Genomic DNA, 21,516 nt, shown 5'->3' with positions numbered 1-21,516 from the left:
TGCTTTGGCTCTCTCCCACTCTAACCTTTTTTTTTTTTTTTTTTCCTTCCCCTCCCCCATGGTCTTCTGTTACGTTTCTCAGGATCCACATAAGAGTGAAACCATATGGTATCTGTCTTTCTCTGTATGGCTTATTTCACTTAGCATTACACTCTCCAGTTCCATCCATGTTGCTACAAAAGGCCATATTTCATTTTTTCTCATTGCCACGTAGTATTCCATTGTGTATATAAACCACAATTTCTTTATCCATTCATCAGTTGATGGACATTTAGGCTCTTTCCATAATTTGGCTATTGTTGAGAGTGCTGCTATAAACATTGGGGTACAAGTGCCCCTATGCATCAGTACTCCTGTATCCCTTGGATAAATTCCTAGCAGTGCTATTGCTGGGTCATAGGGTAGGTCTATTTTTAATTTTCTGAGGAACCTCCACACTGCTTTCCAGAGCGGCTGCACCAATTTGCATTCCCACCAACAGTGCAAGAGGGTTCCTGTTTCTCCACATCCTCTCCAGCATCTATAGTCTCCTGATTTGTTCATTTTGGCCACTCTGACTGGCGTGAGGTGGTATCTGAGTGTGGTTTTAATTTGTATTTCCCTGATAAGGAGCGACGTTGAACATCTTTTTATGTGCCTGTTGGCCATCCGGATGTCTTCTTTAGAGAAGTGTCTATTCATGTTTTCTGCCCATTTCTTCACTGGGTTATTTGTTTTTCGGGTGTGGAGTTTGGTGAGCTCTTTATAGATTTTGGATACTAGCCCTTTGTCCGATGTGTCATTTGCAAATATCTTTTCCCATTCCATTGGTTGCCTTTTAGTTTTGTTGGTTGTTTCCTTTGCTGTGCAGAAGCTTTTTATCTTCATAAGGTCCCAGTAATTCACTTTTGCTTTTAATTCCCTTGCCTTTGGGGATGTGCCGAGTAAGAGACTGCTACAGCTGAGGTCAGAGAGGTCTTTTCCTGCTTTCTCCTCTAAGGTTTTGATGGTTTCCTGTCTCACATTCAGGTCCTTTATCCATTTTGAGTTTATTTTTGTGAATGGTGTGAGAAAGTGGTCTAGTTTCATTCTTCTGCATGCTGCTGTCCAGTTCTCCCAGCACCATTTGTTAAAGAGACTGTCTTTTTTCCATTGGATGTTCTTTCCTGCTTTGTCAAAGATGAGTTGGCCATACGTTTGTGGGTCTAGTTCTGGGGTTTCTATTCTATTCCATTGGTCTATGTGTCTGTTTTTATGCCAATACCATGCTGTCTTGATGATGACAGCTTTGTAGTAGAGGCTAAAGTCTGGGATTGTGATGCCTCCTGCTTTGGTCTTCTTCTTCAAAATTACTTTGGCTATTCGGGGCCTTTTGTGGTTCCATATGAATTTTAGGATTGCTTGTTCTAGTTTCGAGAAGAATGCTGGTGCAATTTTGATTGGGATTGCATTGAATGTGTAGATAGCTTTGGGTAGTATTGACATTTTGACAATATTTATTCTTCCAATCCATGAGCAGGGAATGTCTTTCCATTTCTTTATATCTTCTTCAATTACCTGCATAAGCTTTCTATAGTTTTCAGCATACAGATCTTTTACATCTTTGGTTAGATTTATTCCTAGGTATTTTATGCTTCTTGGTGCAATTGTGAATGGGATCAGTTTCTTCATTTGTCTTTCTGTTGCTTCATTGTTAGTGTATAAGAATGCAACTGATTTCTGTACATTGATTTTGTATCCTGCAACTTTGCTGAATTCATGTATCAGTTCTAGCAGACTTTTGGTGGAGTCTATCGGATTTTCCATGTATAATATCATGTCATCTGCAAAAAGCGAAAGCTTGACTTCATCTTTGCCAATTTTGATGCCTTTGATTTCCTTTTGTTGTCTGATTGCTGATGCTAGAACTTCCAGCACTATATTAAACAACAGCGGTGAGAGTGGGCATCCCTGTCGTGTTCCTGATCTCAGGGAAAAAGCTCTCAGTTTTTCCCCGTTGAGGATGATGTTAGCTGTGGACTTTTCATAAATGGCCTTTATGATCTTTAAGTATGTTCCTTCTATCCCGACTTTCTCAAGGGTTTTTATTAAGAAAGGGTGCTGGATTTTGTCAAAGGCCTTTTCTGCATCGATTGACAGGATCATATGGTTCTTCTCTTTTTTTTTGTTAATGTGATGTATCACGTTGATCGATTTGCGAATGTTGAACCAGCCCTGCATCCCAGGAATGAATCCCACCTGATCATGGTGAATAATTCTTTTTATATGCTGTTGAATTCGATTTGCTAGTATCTTATTGAGAATTTTTGCATCCATATTCATCAGAGATATTGGCCTGTAGTTCTCTTTTTTTACTGGGTCTCTGTCTGGTTTAGGAATCAAAGTAATACTGGCTTCATAGAATGAGTCTGGAAGTTTTCCTTCCCTTTCTATTTCTTGGAATAGCTTGAGAAGGATAGGTATTATCTCTGCTTTAAACGTCTGGTAGAACTCCCCTGGGAAGCCATCTGGTCCTGGACTCTTATTTGTTGGGAGATTTTTGATAACCGATTCAACTTCTTCGCTGGTTATGGGTCTGTTCAAGCTTTCTATTTCCTCCTGATTGAGTTTTGGAAGAGAGTGGGTGTTTAGGAATTTGTCCATTTCTTCCAGGTTGTCCAATTTGTTGGCATATAATTTTTCATAGTATTCCCTGATAATTGTTTGTATCTCTGAGGGATTGGTTGTAATAATTCCATTTTCATTCATGATTTTATCTATTTGGGTCATCTCCCTTTTCTTTTTGAGAAGCCTGGCTAGAGGTTTGTCAATTTTGTTTATTTTTTCAAAAAACCAACTCTTGGTTTCGTTGATCTGCTGTACAGTTTTTTTAGATTCTATATTGTTTATTTCTGCTCTGATCTTTATTATTTCTCTTCTTCTGCTGGGTTTAGGCTGCCTTTGCTGTTCTGCTTCTATTTCCTTTAGGTGTGCTGTTAGATTTTGTATTTGGGATTTTTCTTGTTTCTTGAGATAGGCCTGGATTGCAATGTATTTTCCTCTCAGGACTGCCTTTGCTGCGTCCCAAAGCGTTTGGATTGTTGTATTTTCATTTTCGTTTGTTTCCATATATTTTTTAATTTCTTCTCTAATTGCCTGGTTGACCCACTCATTCGTTAGTAGGGTGTTCTTTAACCTCCATGCTTTTGGAGGTTTTCCAGACTTTTTCCTGTGGTTGATTTCAAGCTTCATAGCATTGTGGTCTGAAAGTATGCATGGTATAATTTCAATTCTTGTAAACTTATGAAGGGCTGTTTTGTGACCCAGTATATGATCTATCTTGGAGAATGTTCCATGTGCACTCGAGAAGAAAGTATATTCTGTTGCTTTGGGATGCAGAGTTCTAAATATATCTGTCAAGTCCATCTGATCCAATGTATCATTCAGGGCCCTTGTTTCTTTATTGACTGTGTGTCTAGATGATCTATCCATTTCTGTAAGTGGGGTGTTAAAGTCCCCTGCAATGACCACATTCTTATCAATAAGGTTGCTTATGTTTATGAGTAATTGTTTTATATATCTGGGGGCTCCGGTATTTGGCGCATAGACATTTATAATAGTTAGCTCTTCCTGATGGATAGACCCTGTGATTATTATATAATGCCCTTCTTCATCTCTTGTTACAGCCTTTAATTTAAAGTCTAGTTTGTCTGATATAAGTATGGCTACTCCAGCTTTCTTTTGGCTTCCAGTAGCATGATAAATAGTTCTCCATCCCCTCACTCTCAATCTAAAGGTGTCCTCAGATCTAAAATGAGTCTCTTGTAGACAGCAAATAGATGGGTCTTGTTTTTTTATCCATTCTGATACCCTATGTCTTTTAGTTGGTGCATTTAATCCATTTACATTCAGTGTTATTATAGAAAGTTACGGGTTTAGAGTCATTGTGATGTCTGTATGTTTTATGCTTGTAGCGATGTCTCTGGTACTTTGTCTCACAGGATCCCCCTTAGGATCTCTTGTAGGGCTGGTTTCGTGGTGACAAATTCCTTCAGTTTTTGTTTGTTTGGGAAGACCTTTATCTCTCCTTCTATTCTAAATGACAGACTTGCTGGATAAAGGATTCTCGGCTGCATATTTTTTCTGTTTAGCACACTGTAGATATCGTGCCAAGCCTTTCTGGCCTGCCAAGTTTCAAAGGAGAGATCAGTCACGAGTCTTATAGGTCTCCCTTTATATGTGAGGGCACGTTTATCCCTTGCTGCTTTCAGAATTTTCTCTTTATCCTTGTATTTTGCCAGTTTCACTATGATATGTCGTGCAGAAGATCGATTCAAGTTACGTCTGAAGGGAGTTCTCTGTGCCTCTTGGATTTCAATGCCTTTTTCCTTCCCCAGTTCAGGGAAGTTCTCAGCTATAATTTCTTCAAATACCCCTTCAGCACCTTTCCCTCTCTCTTCCTCCTCTGGGATACCAATTATGCGTATATTATTTCTTTTTAGTGTATCACTTAGTTCTCTAATTTTCCCCTCATACTCCTGGATTTTTTTATCTCTCTTTCTTTCAGCTTCCTCTTTCTCCATAACTTTATCTTCTAGTTCACCTATTCTCTCCTCTGCCTCTTCAAGCCGAGCTGTCATGGTTTCCATTTTGTTTTGCATTTCGTTTAAAGCGTTTTTCAGCTCCTCATGACTGTTCCTTAGTCCCTTGATCTCTGTGGCAAGAGATTCTCTGCTGTCCTCTATACTGTTTTCAAGCCCAGTGATTAATTTTATGACTATTATTCTAATTTCACTTTCTGTTATATTATTTAAATCCTTTTTGATCAGTTCATTAGCTGTTGTTATTTCCTGGAGATTCTTCTGAGGGGAATTCTTCCGTTTGGTCATTTTGGATAGTCCTTGGAGTGGTGAGGACCTGCAGGGCACTTTCCCCGTGCTGTGGTGTATAACTGGAGTTGGTGGGCGGGGCCGCAGTCCGACCCGATGTCTGCCCCCAGCCCACCGCTGGGGCCACAGTCAGACTGGTGTGTGCCTTCTCTTCCCCTCTCCTAGGGGCGGGATTCACTGTGGGGTGGCGTGGCCCGTCTGGGCTACTTGCACACTGCCAGGCTTGTGTTGCTGGGGATCTGGCGTATTAGCTGGGGTGGGTAGGCAAGGTGCACGGGGGCTGGAGGGGCAGGCTTAGCTCGCTTCTCCTTAGGTGATCCACTTCAGGAGGGGCCCTGTGGCAGCGGGAGGGAGTCAGATCCGCTGGCGGAGGTTTGGCTCCGCAGAAGCACAGAGTTGGGTGTTTGCGCGGAGCGAGCAAGTTCCCTGGCAGGAACTGGTTCCCTTTGGGATTTTGGCTGGGGGATGGGTGGGGGAGATGGCGCTGGCGAGCGCCTTTGTTCCCCGCCAAGCTGAGCTCTGCCGTCCGGGGGCTCAGCAGCTCTCCCTCCCTTTGTCCTCCAGCCTTCCCGCTTTCCGAGCAGAGCTGTTAACTTCTGACCTCCCAGACGCTAAGTCGCGCTTGCTGTCGGAACACAGTCCGTCCAGCCCCTCCGCTTTTGCCAGCCAGACTCGGGGGCTCTGCTTGGCCGGCGAGCCGCCCCTCCGCCCCGGCTCCCTCCCGCCAGTCCGTGGAGCGCGCACCGCCTCGCTGCCCTTCCTACCCTCTTCCGTGGGCCTCTCGTCTGCGCTTGGCTCCGGAGACTCCGTTCTGCTAATCCTCTGGCAGTTTTCTGGGTTCTTTAGGCAGGTGTAGGTGGAATCTAAGTGATCAGCAGGACGCGCGGTGAGCCCAGCGTCCTCCTACGCCGCCATCTTCCGGAACCTCAATCACCACTTTTTAAAACAGCTCTATTGAGGCATACCTTTACATGTCCTACAGTTCATCTGTTATAATTATATACTTTCTGTGAGTTTCAGCAAATTTATACAGCTCTGCAAGCATGGCCACAGTCCATTTTTAGGACACTTTCATTATTCTAGAAAGTTCCCTCATGCCGGTTTGCTGTCAGTCCCTGCTCCCATCCCAGCCCCCTGCAACCACTGCTGTCTGTCTCTATTTTCTTTTTTTTTTTTCAACTTTACCACCCACCCCCCGCCATCTCATTTTAAACCTCTGATTCTCCTCTGGAAAGTTCGAGTTGGTGGTGGGCTCAGTGAGGCAACTCTGCAAAGTCCCTGACCCAGGGACTGCCTCACCCAGGCAGCACACAGTATGTACCAGGAAGTGATAATATGCACACATCCGTCAATGAGCAGACCAGGAGGCGCCTCTCTCTCTCAGATCCTTACCTGGCTCGCAAGTGGACCCCTTTCCACTGACCATGACCGGAATGTGCCAGTTGAGTTTAACCTTTGTTCTAAAGTGGTGGTTCTCATTTGGCTCACAGCTGGCCTGAGGTGGCAGCATCACAGGCAGGCATTGTCGGACAGTGGCTTGCATCAGGGAATCACGGGATGCTTTACAGGCCTGTCGTCAGAACTCCTAACACAAGCTGTGAACCAAGCTGAGTCATGGCAGTGTCTGCTCAGTGGCCCAGAGGGCCTTGCCTTCTTTATAGAATCTTGCTCAATACCGTCCTCACATACTGCTTCGTAGGCTTTTCTGGTTTTCAGGGGAAAATAACATATGGGCCAGATAGTGCAAAGGAAGTAATTCAAGTGGCTTTTAGCACCATTTCTCAAGTATTTGACTTGGTTTAACCCTACGCTTACTTGTTTTGAGTAGCAGTCAATTCTGAGTCTAACAAGGAGCCCCTTTAGGTTAACAAAGTTAGAGGCAACCAAGTACCTCTGGACCTCGGAGAGACCCATGACCTGACTGTGAGACTGCTTCTTGTGGAAGAAGGGCACAAGGCATGGTCGGGGTCAGGAGACCTGTGTTTGAATTGCCGAGTCTGTGCTGAGTCTGTCCCCGTTTGCAAAATGTGGATGAAAGCATGTGCCTGCCAAGGTGGTGGTGAGGAGTCCAAATGGTGTAGGAGAAGTGCCAGAACAGGACACGCCGAACCTGCCCTTTCTAAAATATGTAGCGTTATTGAGGCATGTTGTACATATCACGTGATTCACCCATTTCAAGTATATAATTCAATGATTTTTTTCAGTAAATTTACCAAGTTGTGCACACATCACCATAAATCAGTTTTAGAACATTTCCATCTACCCAGTTAGATTCCCTCCAGCCCATTTGCAGCCCCAGCCCCCAGCCTCAGGCAACCACTGAAAATATACCTTCTGTCTCTATAAATTTGCCATTTCTGGACGTTTCATATCGGTGGAGCCATTTGACATGTAGTCTTCTGTTTCTGTGAACATAACGTTTTTGAGATGTATCTGTGTTGTAGCATGTCAGTACTTTGTTCCTTTTTATTGGCAAAGAATATTAAATAGTATGTATAGACCACGTTTTATCTGTCGTCTTACCAGTTGGTGGACATTTGAGTTGTTCCCATTTATTGCCTATTGTGTGCAGTGTTGCTAAGAACATTGGTCTGTAAATCTTGGCTGGATAAGTGTTTTTGTTTCTCTTGGGCAGAAAGAATTGCTCGGTCATGTGGTAACTTTAAGTTCAACCTTTGAGAAACTGTTGAGTCACTTTCCAAAATGGCGGCACCATTTTACATTCCCACAAGCAGTGAATGGAGGAGGTTCCTGGTTCCCACATCCTCACCAACACTTGTTATTGTCTGTCTAGCTGTGAATTGGTGTCTTGTGCTTTCAACTTACATTTCCCTAGTAATTAATGACATTGAGCATCTTTTTATGTGCTTTTTAGCCATTTGTGTATCTTAGGTGAAATGTTAATTCAAATCCTTTATCCACTTTTGATTGGGTTGATGGTCTTATCAATGTTCTTTGCATATTCTAGATGCAAATTCTCTATCAGATACTTGTTTTGTATATATTTTCTCTTACCCTGTTGCTTATCTTTGCATTTTCTTAATGGTGTCTTTTGAAGCATTCAAGTATTTAATTTTGCTGATGTCCAGGGGCACCTGGGTGGCTCAGTCGGTTGAGCGTCCGACTTCGGCTCAGGTCATGATCTCACAGTCTGTGAGTTCGAGCCCCATATCGAGCTCTGTGCTGATGGCTCAGAGCCTGGAGCCTGCTTCTGATTCTGTGTCTCCCTCTCTGTCTGCCCCTTCCCTGCTCATGCTCTGTCTCTCTCTGTCTCAAAAATAAATTTTGCTGATGTCCAGCGTATCAATTTTTTTGGCTTATGGACCTTACTTTAGGTGTCATGTCTACAACATCTTTGCGGTTATAACTCAAAGTCCTGAAGATTTTGTCCTAAGTTATCTTCCAAAAGTCTTATTGTTGTAGCCCTTACATTTAAGCCTATGACCCATTTTGAGTTAATTTTTGTGAGTAGTGTGAAATGAAGGCCCAAGTTCATCTTTTTGTGTGGATTTCCATATGGTCCCAGCACCATTTGTTGAAAAGACTGTTCTGTCCCTGATGTACATTTGATCCTTGGAACAACATAGGTTTGAACGGCACAGATCCATTTATATGCAGGTCTTTTTCAGTAAATATGATATAGTACTGTACAGGCATTTTCTCTTCCTTATGATTTTCTCTAACATTTTCTTTTCTGTAGCTTACTTTCTTGTAGGAATACAGTACATAATACATATAAGTATGCGAAAGGAAGTAAAAGTCCTTCAACTTTTTCAAAATTGTTTTGGCTGTTCTTGGGTTTTTGCAATTTCCTATAAATTTTAGGATCATCTTGTTCACTTCTGCAAAAAAGCCTGCTGGTCATTTAAAAACATTTTTTAAATAGAATTAATTAAGTCTTCTCATCCGTGAACATGAGGTGTTTCTCTGTTTATTTTGATCTTCTTTAATTTCCCTCAACATTTTCAGATTTTCAGTGTACCAGTCTGACACTTTTGTTAGAGTTATTCTTAAGTGTTTTTATTTTTATTTTTTTTAAATGAACCTGGCTTCTGACAAAAGGAATAAATAATAGGATGGTTGTCACCAAGGGGAATGGGTGGGTATACCTGGTCACTTTCACTTTCATCGTAAGAATAAGTTAAATCTGACATAATATTGGTTTGATTTTTTTTTAATGAAAAGGAAAGCAAAGAACTATCTATATGACCTGTGTGTGCAATTTAAAGAATAATAATAATAATAATAATAATAATAATAATAATAATGAATACCTGTATCAGACTAAAAAAAACAAAAAACATTACTAAGACCCTATGCCCTGTCTGATTCAGTCCCCCTCCCTTCCTGCCTGATGGCAAGCTCCTGAATTTTTTGTCAATCATTTCTTCACTTTGCTTTCTGGTTTTACCATATGTGTATTTAACTATAAACAACAAAATGTTTACTTTCGCCTGTTTTGGCCTTTATATAACTGTAATCATAGTGAATGCATTTTTGTGTGACTTATTCTTGTTTGCATTATGTTCCTGAGATTCATCTATTTGAAACATGGGTTGTATTCCTTCCTTCCATTCACCCATCCATCCATCCATCCATCCATCCATCGGAGCTTTATGGTATTCCATTATATGAGCATATGACAGTTTATTTTTTCCAGCTACTAATGGTCCTTTGGGTTATTTCTTTTTCCCTTTCTTTCTTTCTTCCTTTTTTTTTTTCTTTTGCTATGAATAATCCTCTGCTGCACAGGTTAGAGTTTTTTTAGGGTCTCGCTAGGAGCAGAATCCCTGGGTTGGAGGGAATGTGCTTCAAGTTGATTGGGTAATGGCAAGATATTCTCCCAAGTAGAATGCCAATCACACTAAACTTCCACCATCAGTGGATTAGTTTTCTAATGTTGCTATAACAAATCACTACAAGCTTAGTGGCTTAAAACAATGCACATTTATTATGTTACAGTTCTGGAGGTGAGAAACTTGAACGGGGGGTCTTACTACATTAAATCAAGATGTCAAAAGGGCTGTGTTCCTCTCTGGTGACTCTGAAGGAGTTGCCATGTTCTTACCTTTTCCAGCTTTTACGGGCTGTCCTCATTCTTTGGCTCATGGCCCCTTCCTCCATGTTCAAAGCCAGCAATGGCGCAATTGAGTCTTTTCTGACATTGTATCCCTGCAACACTGATTCACTGCCTCCTTCTTCTACACACCAGGACCCCTGTGACCACACTGGGCCCACTGGAATAATGCAGGATAACCTCCCTATTTTAAGGTCAGCTGATGAGCCATCTTAAATCCATCTGTTTTAATTCCCCTTTCTTAGGTAGTGCAACATGGTCTCCAGTTCTGGGGATTAGGAGGTGGACATCTGTGGGGCTATTTTCTTTCCTACAACTGTTAGTATTGAAGGTCTTCTTGTTCCACAGAAACGGGGATTTAAACATTTTAGCAGTTTGTATATGTATAAATAGTTATCTTAGTAACTATCTTAAAACAACCTGTTCAGATTTTCAGCTCCTCCCCCTCTCTGGGCGTCTCTAATTTTTCCGATTTCTCTGTTGTCCCTGCATGAAGCACCGTCAAGTTCTGGAGGCAGAGTGCCTGGGATATCTCGCTATGAGCTGGGTGGCTTGGGTAGGTCACCTTACCTCCGTAAGCTCCAGGTTCCTCTCCTATAAAGTAGGGATCATTACCTTAGTCACGTAGCATTGCTATGAGAATCCCATGAGGTGGCGCCTAGAAAGTCTCAGCACGGTGCCTGACACGTACTAGAAACTCAGTAGATGTATGAGCTTTTGTTATTTATTGATTCAGTCACCCATTCATGCAACAGCTCCGAAGTGCCAGACCCTGGACTCACTCGCCCAACATTCAGAACTGTGTATTTAACACCCATCGCTAGCTATGAAGTCCATTTGTTGTGAGGCATCTACACCGCCAGGTTTAATGCTCGATAAGCTTTATTGCCGTGCTACGTACTGTGTAGAATGTGATGTGTACTGAAGGTCCAGTTCCTAGAGCTCCCTTCCTCAGAGAGGCAGAGAGCTGGGCTCACTATGCTCTTCATGTGTGTCTATTTGTTCGTGAAAGACACACAGGAGCAGAAAGTGAGAGAAGTTTTTCCTCACCGACCTCAAATGATTCCCAGGTTCCGGACTGGACCACGTGTCATCTGAAAAAGGAAGCAAAGAATGTCTTCACCCTCTTATGGACAAGGAATCACGTTAACAGAGTTTTTCTTTAAGCCCTAATGTTGTCACTCTTGCTATTTTTTTTTTTTTTTTTTAACTAAAGAGTACATTTCCTCCTTTCAATACCTGAGCTGACCTTCTGAGTTTTCAATTCCCTGAACAGCAACGATGGCAGCCAAAATTACTTGAATTGGAAGAATCCTGTCTGATACAAAACTAAGTTTTTAATCTGTGGTTCATCATTCTGTTTTTCAGAGCTAATTCTTTGCTTTTGGGAGACTTTTATATGGTGTGGAAAAATGAAAATAAATTCTTCAAGACTTTTTAAGGCCCTTGTTATCCATAGTGGTGATGCTGTGCATGTGTGTGTGTGTGTGTGTGTGTGTGTGTGTGTGTGTAACCCACATATACCAGGTGAATGAGAGTTTGGATAATGGGTGTGAGGTAGGGAGCTAAAGAAAAATTTTTTTTTAATGTTCATTTATTTTTGGGAGAGAGACGGAGACAGAGACAGAGCACGGGCAGGGGAGGGGCAGAAAGAGAGGGAGTCACAGAATCTGAGGCAGGCTCCAGGCTCTGAGCTGTGAGCACAGAGCCCAACGCAGGGCTTGAACCCATAGACCGCAAGATCATGACCTGAGCCAAAGTTGGATGCTTAATGGATTGAGCCACCCAGGTGTCACCTCCCTTAAAAAAAAGTTGTTTTTTTTTTTAATGTTTGAGGTGGGGAGTTTTAAAAATTGAGTTAAGGGGTGCCTGAGTGGCTCAATCGGTTAAGCATCCGACTTCAGCTCGGGTCATGATCTCATGGTTTGTGGGTTCAAGTCCCACAGCGGGCTCTGTGCTGACAGCTGGGAGCCTGGAGCCTGCTTCAGATTCTGTGTCTCCCTCTCTCTCTGCCCCTCCCCTGCTCACGCTCTGTCTCTCTCTCTCAAAAATAAATAAAAGCATTTCAAAAAATTAAAAATTGAATTCAAAAAAGACTGATGTATATGGTTTAAAATAATTTATTTTTAATTTTTTTGATTTGATTTATTTTTTGAAAGAGAGTGTGCGAGCAGGGAAGGGGCAGAGAGAGAGGGAGAGAATCCCAAGCAGGCTCTGTACTGTCAGCGCAGAGCCTGACCTGGGGCTCTAACTCATGAACCATAAGATCCTGGCCTGAACCAAAACCAAGAGTCAGATACTTAACCGACTGAGCTACCCAGGCTCCCCTAAAATAAGTTAAATACTCGAACAATAAGGAGTGATTTACAACATGTGTTCCACGAGAAAGAACTCCAAAATTGACCTCCTTCTGGGCAGAATCTAAAACTTGACAAAATCCTTTCTCCAGGCGGATGCATGTCATGCCTACCAGATTGTTCACAGAAACGGGATCCCTGATGAACAGATCATTGTGATGATGTATGATGACATTGCCAACTCTGAAGAGTAAGTAGGGAGTATTTTTGAACTTGGTGATGAATTCGGGATTTTTTTTTTTTTTAAATGCATACCCGCTCATAGGAATGTTTAGAATTAGTATTAGAATATAAACGTTAGAACGTGCACAGACTGGCAGATGAAATCCCACAGGGCTGCTTCATGTAGAGCTTTGAACACAACTGGCGGGGGGGGGGGGGCACCCTGGCAGTGTCAGTTGGCATAGGAGTTGCTGAAGGGTGTTTGGGGCTGGTGGCTTTGGGAGAGTTTGAAGTGTAAGTTCCTTCTTGGGACGCCTGGGTGGCTCCGTCGATTAAGCGTCTGACTTCAGCCCAGGTCATGATCTCGCGGTTTGTGGGTTCGAGCCCCATGTCGGGCGCTGTGCTGACAGCTTGGAGTCCGGAGCCTGCTTCTGATTCTGTGTCTCCCTCTCTCTCTGCCCCTCCCCTGCTTGCACTTTTCTCTCTCTCTCTCTTTCTCTCTCAAATAAAACGTCAAGAAAAGAATTTAAAAAAAAAGTGTAGGTTCCTTCTCAGCTCTGCAGTGCTCATTCCTGACCTCCGAGCAGGGGCAGGCAGCACAGAGGGGTTGCCTCGGTGGCCCTGTGCGCAGGAGACTCTTATTTGTAGGCTGGATCCTACTGCCCTTCTTTCCGTGCTAATTTGCTTTTATTGTTTGTTGAATTCAGCTTTACAAATAGTTGGTCTCGTGCCTGCTTATCTGCCGTGTTGAGATCAGGAGCAGCATTATGGCTACTAAACTGCACCGGTGCTCGTCTCCCCCCACTTCTTGTTTTCCCTGCTGTGGCCAAGGACGGCTGATCACACGACAGCACAGACTCCATTCTGAGCTTTCTCGCCTGAGCTCTTGTATTAAAGTCTTGTCTTCTGCCCCATCTTTTTCTGTAAAGAGTTTTGCTCTGAGAGATCTCTCGCTCGGGTCTTGCCCCCAGAAGGCCGTACGGTTCCCGCAGGAGGCCAGCCACACCTGTCATTTTCAGGACAGCCCTTCACTGCTCCCACCAAGAACCGGAGAACTGTGGGCTGCCTGAGATCCCCAGGCTCTGAAGTCACTAGCACGTTGGCGGCTGTGCGGGTGATGAGAAATGTCTCTGACAAACGTGGTCACCCCCTATTTTTGTACATAACGGGGGCATAGTTTTGAAGAGAGATTTCAGAGCCATATCACACCGCGTGCTTCAAATGTGTCCCTCGGTTTCTTTGTTTTCTTCAGCAACCCCACGCCAGGAATCGTGATCAACAGACCCAATGGCTCGGACGTGTACGCGGGGGTCCTGAAGGACTACACCGGCGAGGTGAGGGGTGCGAGGTTGGAGCCAGCAGGGCTTGTGTTCATTTCAGTGACAGTACGCCCCTCGTTCTCACATTTCCGGGATCAGAACCTCACGACACTGATTTCTGGGCGGTGCTTCGTGTTGGTATTAAGATTTGCACTTGAGTAATTTCTGAGAGTTTTGAAAGAAAGCTGAGGAAAGAAAAGGAAAAAAGCTAGAAGTAAGTTGTAGTCTACTGATCTTTAGTTTCTAGTCTTTTTTTTTTGTAAGTTTATTTATTTTGAGAGAGAAAGAGAGCGTGCGTGCGTGAGTGGGGGAGGGGCCGAGAGAGAGGGAGAGAGAGAGAGAATCGCAAAGCAGACTCCACGCTGTCAGCACAGAGCCTGATGTGGGGTTTGAACTTACAAACCTTGAGATCGTGACCTGAGCCGAAATAAGAATCAGGCAGTTAACCAACTGAGCCACCCAGGTGCCCCATCTAGTCTTCTACTTTAAGCCTGATAATGGATTTCCTTCAACAATACCTGATTTTCTTGAGATCTTAGCAGAGATCCTTGCTGCTAATCTGATTATAGAGCTGTGCTCTTTTCTGAAAATGGATTTTCTCAGCACCAGCCCTGCTGCAAAGAAAGCATCACTGGATTTTGCGGAGATAGTTTTTCATTAATTGTAATTGTGTATCACTTATGAATTATATCGCTCCCAATTGAATTCTATCCCTCCCAATTGATAGAGGCTTTATCAATTGACACATTTTTGAAGATACCATAATGACTGCCACCGCATGGTTTTCCGGATTGTAGAGGGATCTCTTAGGAACTAATATTCCTGGTAATAAAGGAGCATCTATCTGAAATTCAGCAATTCTTTCAATTTTTTTTTTAAATTCCAGCACAGTTGAATTGAACATGTGCTTGTAACATAGATGGTCTCATTTTTATGAAATTGTTTTTTTTTTTTTTTTTTTTTAATTTTTTTTTTTAACGTTTATTTATTTTTGAGACAGAGAGAGACAGAGCATGAACGGGGGAGGGTCAGAGAGAGAGGGAGACACAGAATCGGAAGCAGGCTCCAGGCTCTGAGCCATCAGCCCAGAGCCCGACGCGGGGCTCGAACTCACGGACCATGAGATCGTGACCTGAGCTGAAGTCGGAGGCTTAACCGACTGAGCCACCCAGGCGCCCCTATGAAATTGTTTTTATATAGTGTGATAAAGAAATACTTGGAATCTTAGTGGTAGGGGGTAGGATTTTTGGCGATTTTTTCCCCCTTTGTACTTTTCTGTATTGCTTTATTTTTATTTTTATCTTTTATTTTAGAGAGAGCATGTACAGGAGAGGGGGGCAGAGGGAGAGAGAAAGAATCTTGAGCAGGCTCCCCACTCAGCACAGAGCCCGACTTGGGGCTTGATCCCATGATCGTGACCTGAGCTGAAATCAGGAGTCAGATGCTTAACTGACTGAGCCACCCAGGTGCCCCTGTATTGCTTTTTTAAACGATCAGGCATCAGCATTATAAAATCTTTAAGGACATCAAGTGTCCTTGGGATTTGACCTCCTAGGCAACAAGCTGGATGCAAAGGGAGGCCCAGTGCTGGTGCCTCTCCTCCCTTTCTGCTGTGCCTCTGAGGTGCTTTGCTCTTCCCTGGCTGTGTGTCCCTGCCTACCAGCATCTTTGGGTTTCTGCACATGGACTCTGGGATGGTTAGGAAGGAAAGGCGGGCTTGCTGAGTTGCCATCAGCCAAAGGCAAGATGATATTTGAGAAGAGGTCATGCACAGGCCCCAGAAACACTGGCCTTGCTTTGGGTCTACTTTGGTTCCAAAGTGTTTGCTCTTAAACCTTGAGCCTCGGAGATCTGTGGACCGCTGGCTCAGGTCTGCTACAGACTCAGCAAATGCTCTGATTGAGAATGACACGTATGTCTGATTTTGACTTCCAAATTCTTTGTAGGATGTGACCCCAGAAAATTTCCTTGCTGTGTTAAGAGGTGATGAAGAAGCAGTGAAGGGCAAAGGATCTGGAAAGGTCTTGAAGAGGTAATGTCTGTCTTATAAAGGCTCCCACACTTTCCTAATGACTTGGCCCCCAAATAGGTATTGTTCTTTGCTCCCGTCCTGTTTACTCATGAGAAGTAACAGAGTGGGAGCTTTGTCCTGACTTACGACAGGCCGCACGGAACCGATGGCTTCACTGGGGAGCGCATTTCTGTACTGATTAACCCTAGGAGCCAGGGTCCTTCATTATCATTAATGAAATGTTCTCTGTCACTTGAAGCGACTGCTTTTTGTTGTCCACGGTCCTAGGGCTGGTATTTTTCACTGCCAGCACAAAACACTGAGACAGGCGGGAAGCCCTGCAGCCGGTCAGGTTGTAGGGTCTGGCCTTCCGGTTCTGTGCTGTGTTCGAGGTCAGCCCAGTGGGGGAGAGGCGTACATGTGTATACACAGCTCTCACCTTCGTCCTGGGGAAAACCACCCCACTGCTTGCTGCCGGCTCTGGGTGACCGTGACCGATGGCTTGTTAGCATCTCTTGATGTAGCACGTTAAGTGATGTCAGGGACTTCAGTAACATGCCCTCAGACTCTCTCAGATCCTTGGCAAATGGTGCTGTTCCTTTCATGCTAGAAGGGAACAGTGGGCACAAGGATGGGCAGGTGGGCCGGGCACACCGTGGGCAGACTGCGTGCAGGCTGAGGGGCCTGGAAGGGAAGAAGTCTGCGCTGAAGGACTGTGTTCAGCTGTGTGTGCTGACCTCCTTCCCTCATCTTAGGGCAATCTGGTTGGAGAGTATGGCCGCTGGCATGAGGCCCGATTGCCAAAGGACTTCAATGTTTAGGGGAAAAAAACCATGTTTTTAATATTTATTTATTTTTGAGAGAGAGAGAGAGACACACACACACACACACACACACCGAGTATGAGCGGGAAAGGCACAGAGAAAGAGGGAGACACAGAATCCGAAGCAGGCTTCAGGCTCTGAGCTGTCAGCACAGAGCCTGATGCGGGGCTTGAACCCACAAACCTTGAGATCATGACTTGAGCCAAAGTCAGACGCTCAACTGACTGAGCCGCCAGGCGCCCCTAGGACCTCACTGTTTGAATCATACCTGGTTCAGAAGCCAAGCCACCCAGCAGATGTCTCCTCCCGGACCGTAACTCACAGCTCTGAGGCTCTGGGATGTGCCTTGTGGTTCAGGATCACCCTCAGCAGGAGCAGAGGGCACCACCCAACAGTAGACCGTAGTCCTGGAGCATCTTCTTACTTTTTTGATGGAGCAACTTTTCAGAGAAGTCGAAGTGAAATAGTGGAAATTTTGACCTTGTGTGTCCCGCTCTCTCGGCAGCGGCCCCCGGGATCATGTGTTCGTTTACTTCACCGATCATGGAGCTATTGGAATACTGGTGTTTCCTAATGACGATGTGAGTTTTCCTTAAAATTATAAATACAAAGTAGGAGACTAGCAAACAAAATCTTGGCATTGACATGAAACCTGGGATGTGTGTTTCTCATGTCCTACCAGGGTTGGTTTCTGTGTGTGGCAGGTGAGTGTGGGGGACATGCGTAGCGGCTTGAAATCTGTCTGGCAAGTTTTGCCTACATTCGTCTTCGTATCTGAGCCTTAGTAAAAGGTCTCCAGACCTGAGTGCATTGCAGTAGAGGCAGTAATAGAACACGGTCTCTGAACGCTTCAGACGAAGTGATGGAAGAGAGAGCACATTCTTGTCCCCTTTTTATTTTTTTTCTTTTAATATTTATTTATTTTTGAGAGAGACAGAGAGACAGCATGAGCGGGGGAGGGGCAGAGACAGAGGGAGACACAGAATCCGAAGCAGGCTCCAGGCTCCGAGCTGTCAGCACAGCCCGACGCAGGGCTCGAACCCACGAAGTGTGAGATCATGACCTGAGCTGAAGTCGGATGCTTAACTGACTGAGCCACCCAGGCGCCCCTCTCTTCCCCTTTTTAAATATTTGAATAAAACACATGAGGTGCTACTTTGGGATAGTGCTGTTCACCGTGATTCTTTCTAAGGACCAGTAAATAACAATTTACAAAGCATCATTAGGACTTTTTTTAGGGGGGTTCTCTGGAGATGTTGGGCTGAATGTCCGTATTCTTATATTTCAGCTTCACGTAAAGGATCTGAATAAGACCATCCAGTACATGTACAAACACAAGATGTACCAAAAGGTAACGTCAGCACTTGGGGCAGCCTGCGGGGAGGAGTACGAGGAAGGCAGTAGACGCAGAGCCTGCCGTATACCGTGACTGCCCCAGCCCCAAATGGCTGTTATCTGGGGAGTCTCCTTGGGATCGGTCTTGACCGCTGGTTCCCCGGGATTAAACTGTAAATTGTAATTCTAGGGCTTTAGCTGTTAGATCAGGATCACTGGAGCTCTTGTTAAAACAAAGTGTGGACCCCACCTCCAGAGTCTGACTTGGAGGCCTGGGGAGAGGCTTGAGAACTTGCCTTTCTGAGTTGACATGGATACTGATGGTCCAGGGACCACTTTGAAGACCACTGTTCTAGCACCGACTTCAACTGGGAGCAGCCGGGGAGGAAAACGCCATCGTCTAATTTTCACGTTGGCCGTCGCTCGCCCTTGTAGCACCCTTTATAGAAACTGACCAGCTCGGGCATGCACGTGATAGAAATGTGGAAAGAGGGCCTGCCGCACCGTCTCCCTGAACTGGACGGTGGAACAGTTTTCCTTAGCATTGTCTATGGCACCATTCGCTCTGCACCATTTCAACTAATGGATCATTTTCGTCTGTTAGCGATGAATGGGTTTGAGTCCTTCCGGTTTGCATGACAGCAGGTTCTGTGGCCTCCAGCAGCAGCCTCTCACGGCAGAGATCTCTCCCAGAAGCAAGAGTCAAAAGACCCTTAAGGATGGGACAGGAATGTGAGCAGAGCCCGCATTTGTGAGAGGTCCGTGCCTGGCCAGGGTGTGAGGTCATGTGTCTCTTTCACCTCACAGATGGTGTTCTACATCGAAGCCTGTGAGTCTGGGTCCATGATGCGCCACCTGCCCTCCGACATCAATGGTACGTGGTGGTCGTGCTGGCCTCTGAGCCAGGCTGAGTGGGCAGGTTGCTCAGTGGCGCGGTTGGTCATTGATTCTGCCGACGTGAAGAACTGGGCGGTGTGTATAAGCAGGGGCTTAGGGCAGCCTGGTGCACAGAAGCGGGGGTGAGGGGTTTACTGTGGGCAGGAATAAAGAATAAATAAACAATAAAGAATGTGATGTGAGCTTCATGGTGCTCTTCCAGGTTCTAGTAAAGCTACTTAAGTCCAAGATCACATAGCCTTTGGACGAGCTTCGGTCCCTTTGTGATGCACTGCTTGCCGGCCATCTGATCTTGGGCAGTTGACTTACCCTCTTTGGCCCTCAGTTACCCCCGTCTGTGAAATGGGGATGAAGATGCTGTCTGTTGGGAGAGTTGCATTTTAAGTGATACCACTTGCCCAGCACGATTTTGAGCCCATAGCAGCTAGATAGTAAACGGTAGCTATTGTGTATATTCAAAGTGTTCGTTTGTTTGGTAAATGTTAGCTTTCTCCAGCAATGAAATTAGGTACATGTTCTTCAAGTTTCCACAGCTATTGAAATGGTTCAGATTATTCTAGAATCGCTTAATATCCTAACAAGCACGCGGGCTGCTTATTACCGCCGGCCGCGTCCGTCAGCCAGCTTCTCTGTCTTCCCCATTTCATCTTAGGCAGTTGCTGTAAACAAGTGAGCAGGGCTGGGTACGGCCGTGTCTCTCTGTCCTGCCCGTGCTGTTGGCAGGTGGCGAGCTCTGATGACACCGGGCGGGAGGGAGAGGCTCACGCATCGGGTGGGAGCCACGGCAGAGAGGAGAACATAATGAAAAGATGTCTTTAACTCCTACTAGTTTACGCGACCACAGCTGCCAACCCCACCGAGTCGTCCTATGCCTGTTACTATGACGAGAAGAGGTCCACGTACCTGGGGGACTGGTACAGCGTCAACTGGATGGAGGACTCGGATGTGGTGAGTCCCTAGGGTCCGGCCGTCCAGCTGAGGCTGAGCCGTCAGCTCTGACTTGTCAGAGGACTTCAACGTTGGCATCTTTGCAGGAGGACTTGACCAAAGAGACCCTCCACAAGCAGTACCAGCTGGTGAAATCCCACACCAACACCAGCCACGTCATGCAGTATGGAAACAAGGTGAGAAGGGCAGCCTGGCCCCCCCGTGGATTCCCGAGGCTCAGGCCGACTCGCCTGGAACGTCGATCTCTTGGCGAAGAGAGATGGGGACCCAGGGGAGAAATGGCCGAGGCGGCGATGGCCCTGCCTCTCACAGCCAACTGCATCCTGGGCCCCGGGCCCGGGCTCTGGAGTCGGACCTTACCAGGCTCAAACTCGCAGAGTTGTGAGATTTGGGGCGAGCTCCTTAGCTTCGCCGAATCTCCCTTCCCTCCTTGGTCAGAGCCTCAGTGTGCAATTAAAGAAGGTCGTGCACCCAAAGCACTGAACAGGGATGGCACACACTAAGAGGTCTCTGGATTGAAAGCTTCTGCCTCCTAGGACCCCACATCCTGCACGTTGCACTTGTTACTTTCACCCTTTGGCTAGAACTTAGGGACTTCCGCTCCCCCCCCTCCCCCGCCCCGCCACTGCCCAGAAGGGACCTAGGTGGTTAAATGGGTAAGATGATCAGGGCTGTCTAGACAGAGGTCACAGCAGGTGGCTGCTGAAGGCTTGGGCCTTATGTGCCACCATGGGCGGGCGTGGGGGGTGGCCAGCCCTTGGGATGCTCACTGGCTGAGACCCGTTCCTTTGATGCAAGCATTGGCCTTCTAGAAAAACTTGTGAGCTGGTCAGGCCAGCTGCCTTCAGCTCGTCCCTGGCAGAGTGTGGACTGGGGCCTGGAGGCCACGAGACAGGCCTTCAGGATGCCACGGGCCTGGCCGGGCTTCTGAGTGGGGGTTCCGGAGCGGGGAGCAGAGAGAAGGCAAGGGGGGAGGTGACTTGGACGAGGCAGGGTCAGACGTGGCACCGCCCTGGCCGTTTGGGGGGCTCACGGGGGAGAGGGCACCCAGCCACAGCTCCTTGTCCCTGGATTCCTGTTCACTTTGTGATTTCCTTGGCGCCGGCCCTTCCTGGTCTTGGTCGAAGAGGTATGATGGATCTTTGCCAAATGTTACATGTTTCTGTATATTTATTTTTTTGTCTTAGAACTTTTTTCGAGTATTGTTGCTTGGTTTAGGAACAAGAATACTTGTAGCGTTTCTCTCCTTCTGATTGGGATCCAGTCTGGAGTGACCTGTGCAGGCAGAGTCTGGCCGTCGTGCTTGTTTGGCCCCGACTGTCAGCCGGACCCTCTGTGGCTTTAGCTCTGTCCATCTCAGTGGACCCAGGCCTCAGCTGCAACCTGAATGGATGCTTTGCACCTTCCTATTCCTGGTCTCTAGGGACAGGCAGGTTAACATGGATAGGGGAGCACAACCCAGGTCGTCACTGGTTGAAACAACTCTGGCCCCAGCTCTGCATGACTGTGGAGTAAGGATCGTCTATATATGAAATAATTAGCAGTTCTCCTGTAAAGGATGCTGGATATTTATTTTATTTTATTTTTTTTAATGTTTATTTTTGAGAGAGTGAAAACGGGGGAGGGGCAGAGAGAGAGAGGGAGACACAGAATCCGAAGCAGGCTCCAGGCTCCGAGCTGTCAGCACAGAGCCCGATGCGGGGCTCAAACCCACAAGTCATGAGATCATGACCTGAGCC

The 21,516-nt window shown here is 45.7% G+C and overlaps 1 protein-coding gene across 2 annotated transcripts in view; it reads left to right on the top strand.

Annotated features, from left to right (window-relative positions):
* The window catches only part of LGMN (legumain), a 43,669-nt gene that overhangs the window by 14,653 nt on the left and 7,500 nt on the right, over positions 1–21,516 (top strand). For both annotated transcript variants that reach the window (XM_042944136.1, XM_042944135.1), the window contains exons 3-10: positions 12,374–12,471; positions 13,696–13,777; positions 15,709–15,794; positions 17,103–17,178; positions 17,886–17,948; positions 18,740–18,806; positions 19,659–19,777; positions 19,864–19,953. In XM_042944136.1, the coding sequence (XP_042800070.1) occupies positions 12,374–12,471; positions 13,696–13,777; positions 15,709–15,794; positions 17,103–17,178; positions 17,886–17,948; positions 18,740–18,806; positions 19,659–19,777; positions 19,864–19,953 (681 nt within the window). The remainder of the gene's footprint in view (positions 1–12,373; positions 12,472–13,695; positions 13,778–15,708; positions 15,795–17,102; positions 17,179–17,885; positions 17,949–18,739; positions 18,807–19,658; positions 19,778–19,863; positions 19,954–21,516) is intronic.

Source organism: Panthera leo, chromosome B3 (genome assembly GCF_018350215.1).
Source record: "Panthera leo isolate Ple1 chromosome B3, P.leo_Ple1_pat1.1, whole genome shotgun sequence".
Taxonomy (NCBI): Eukaryota; Metazoa; Chordata; class Mammalia; order Carnivora; family Felidae; genus Panthera; species Panthera leo.
Note: the sequence above shows the minus strand (reverse complement) of the source record. Positions and strands in the feature narration are given on the sequence as shown.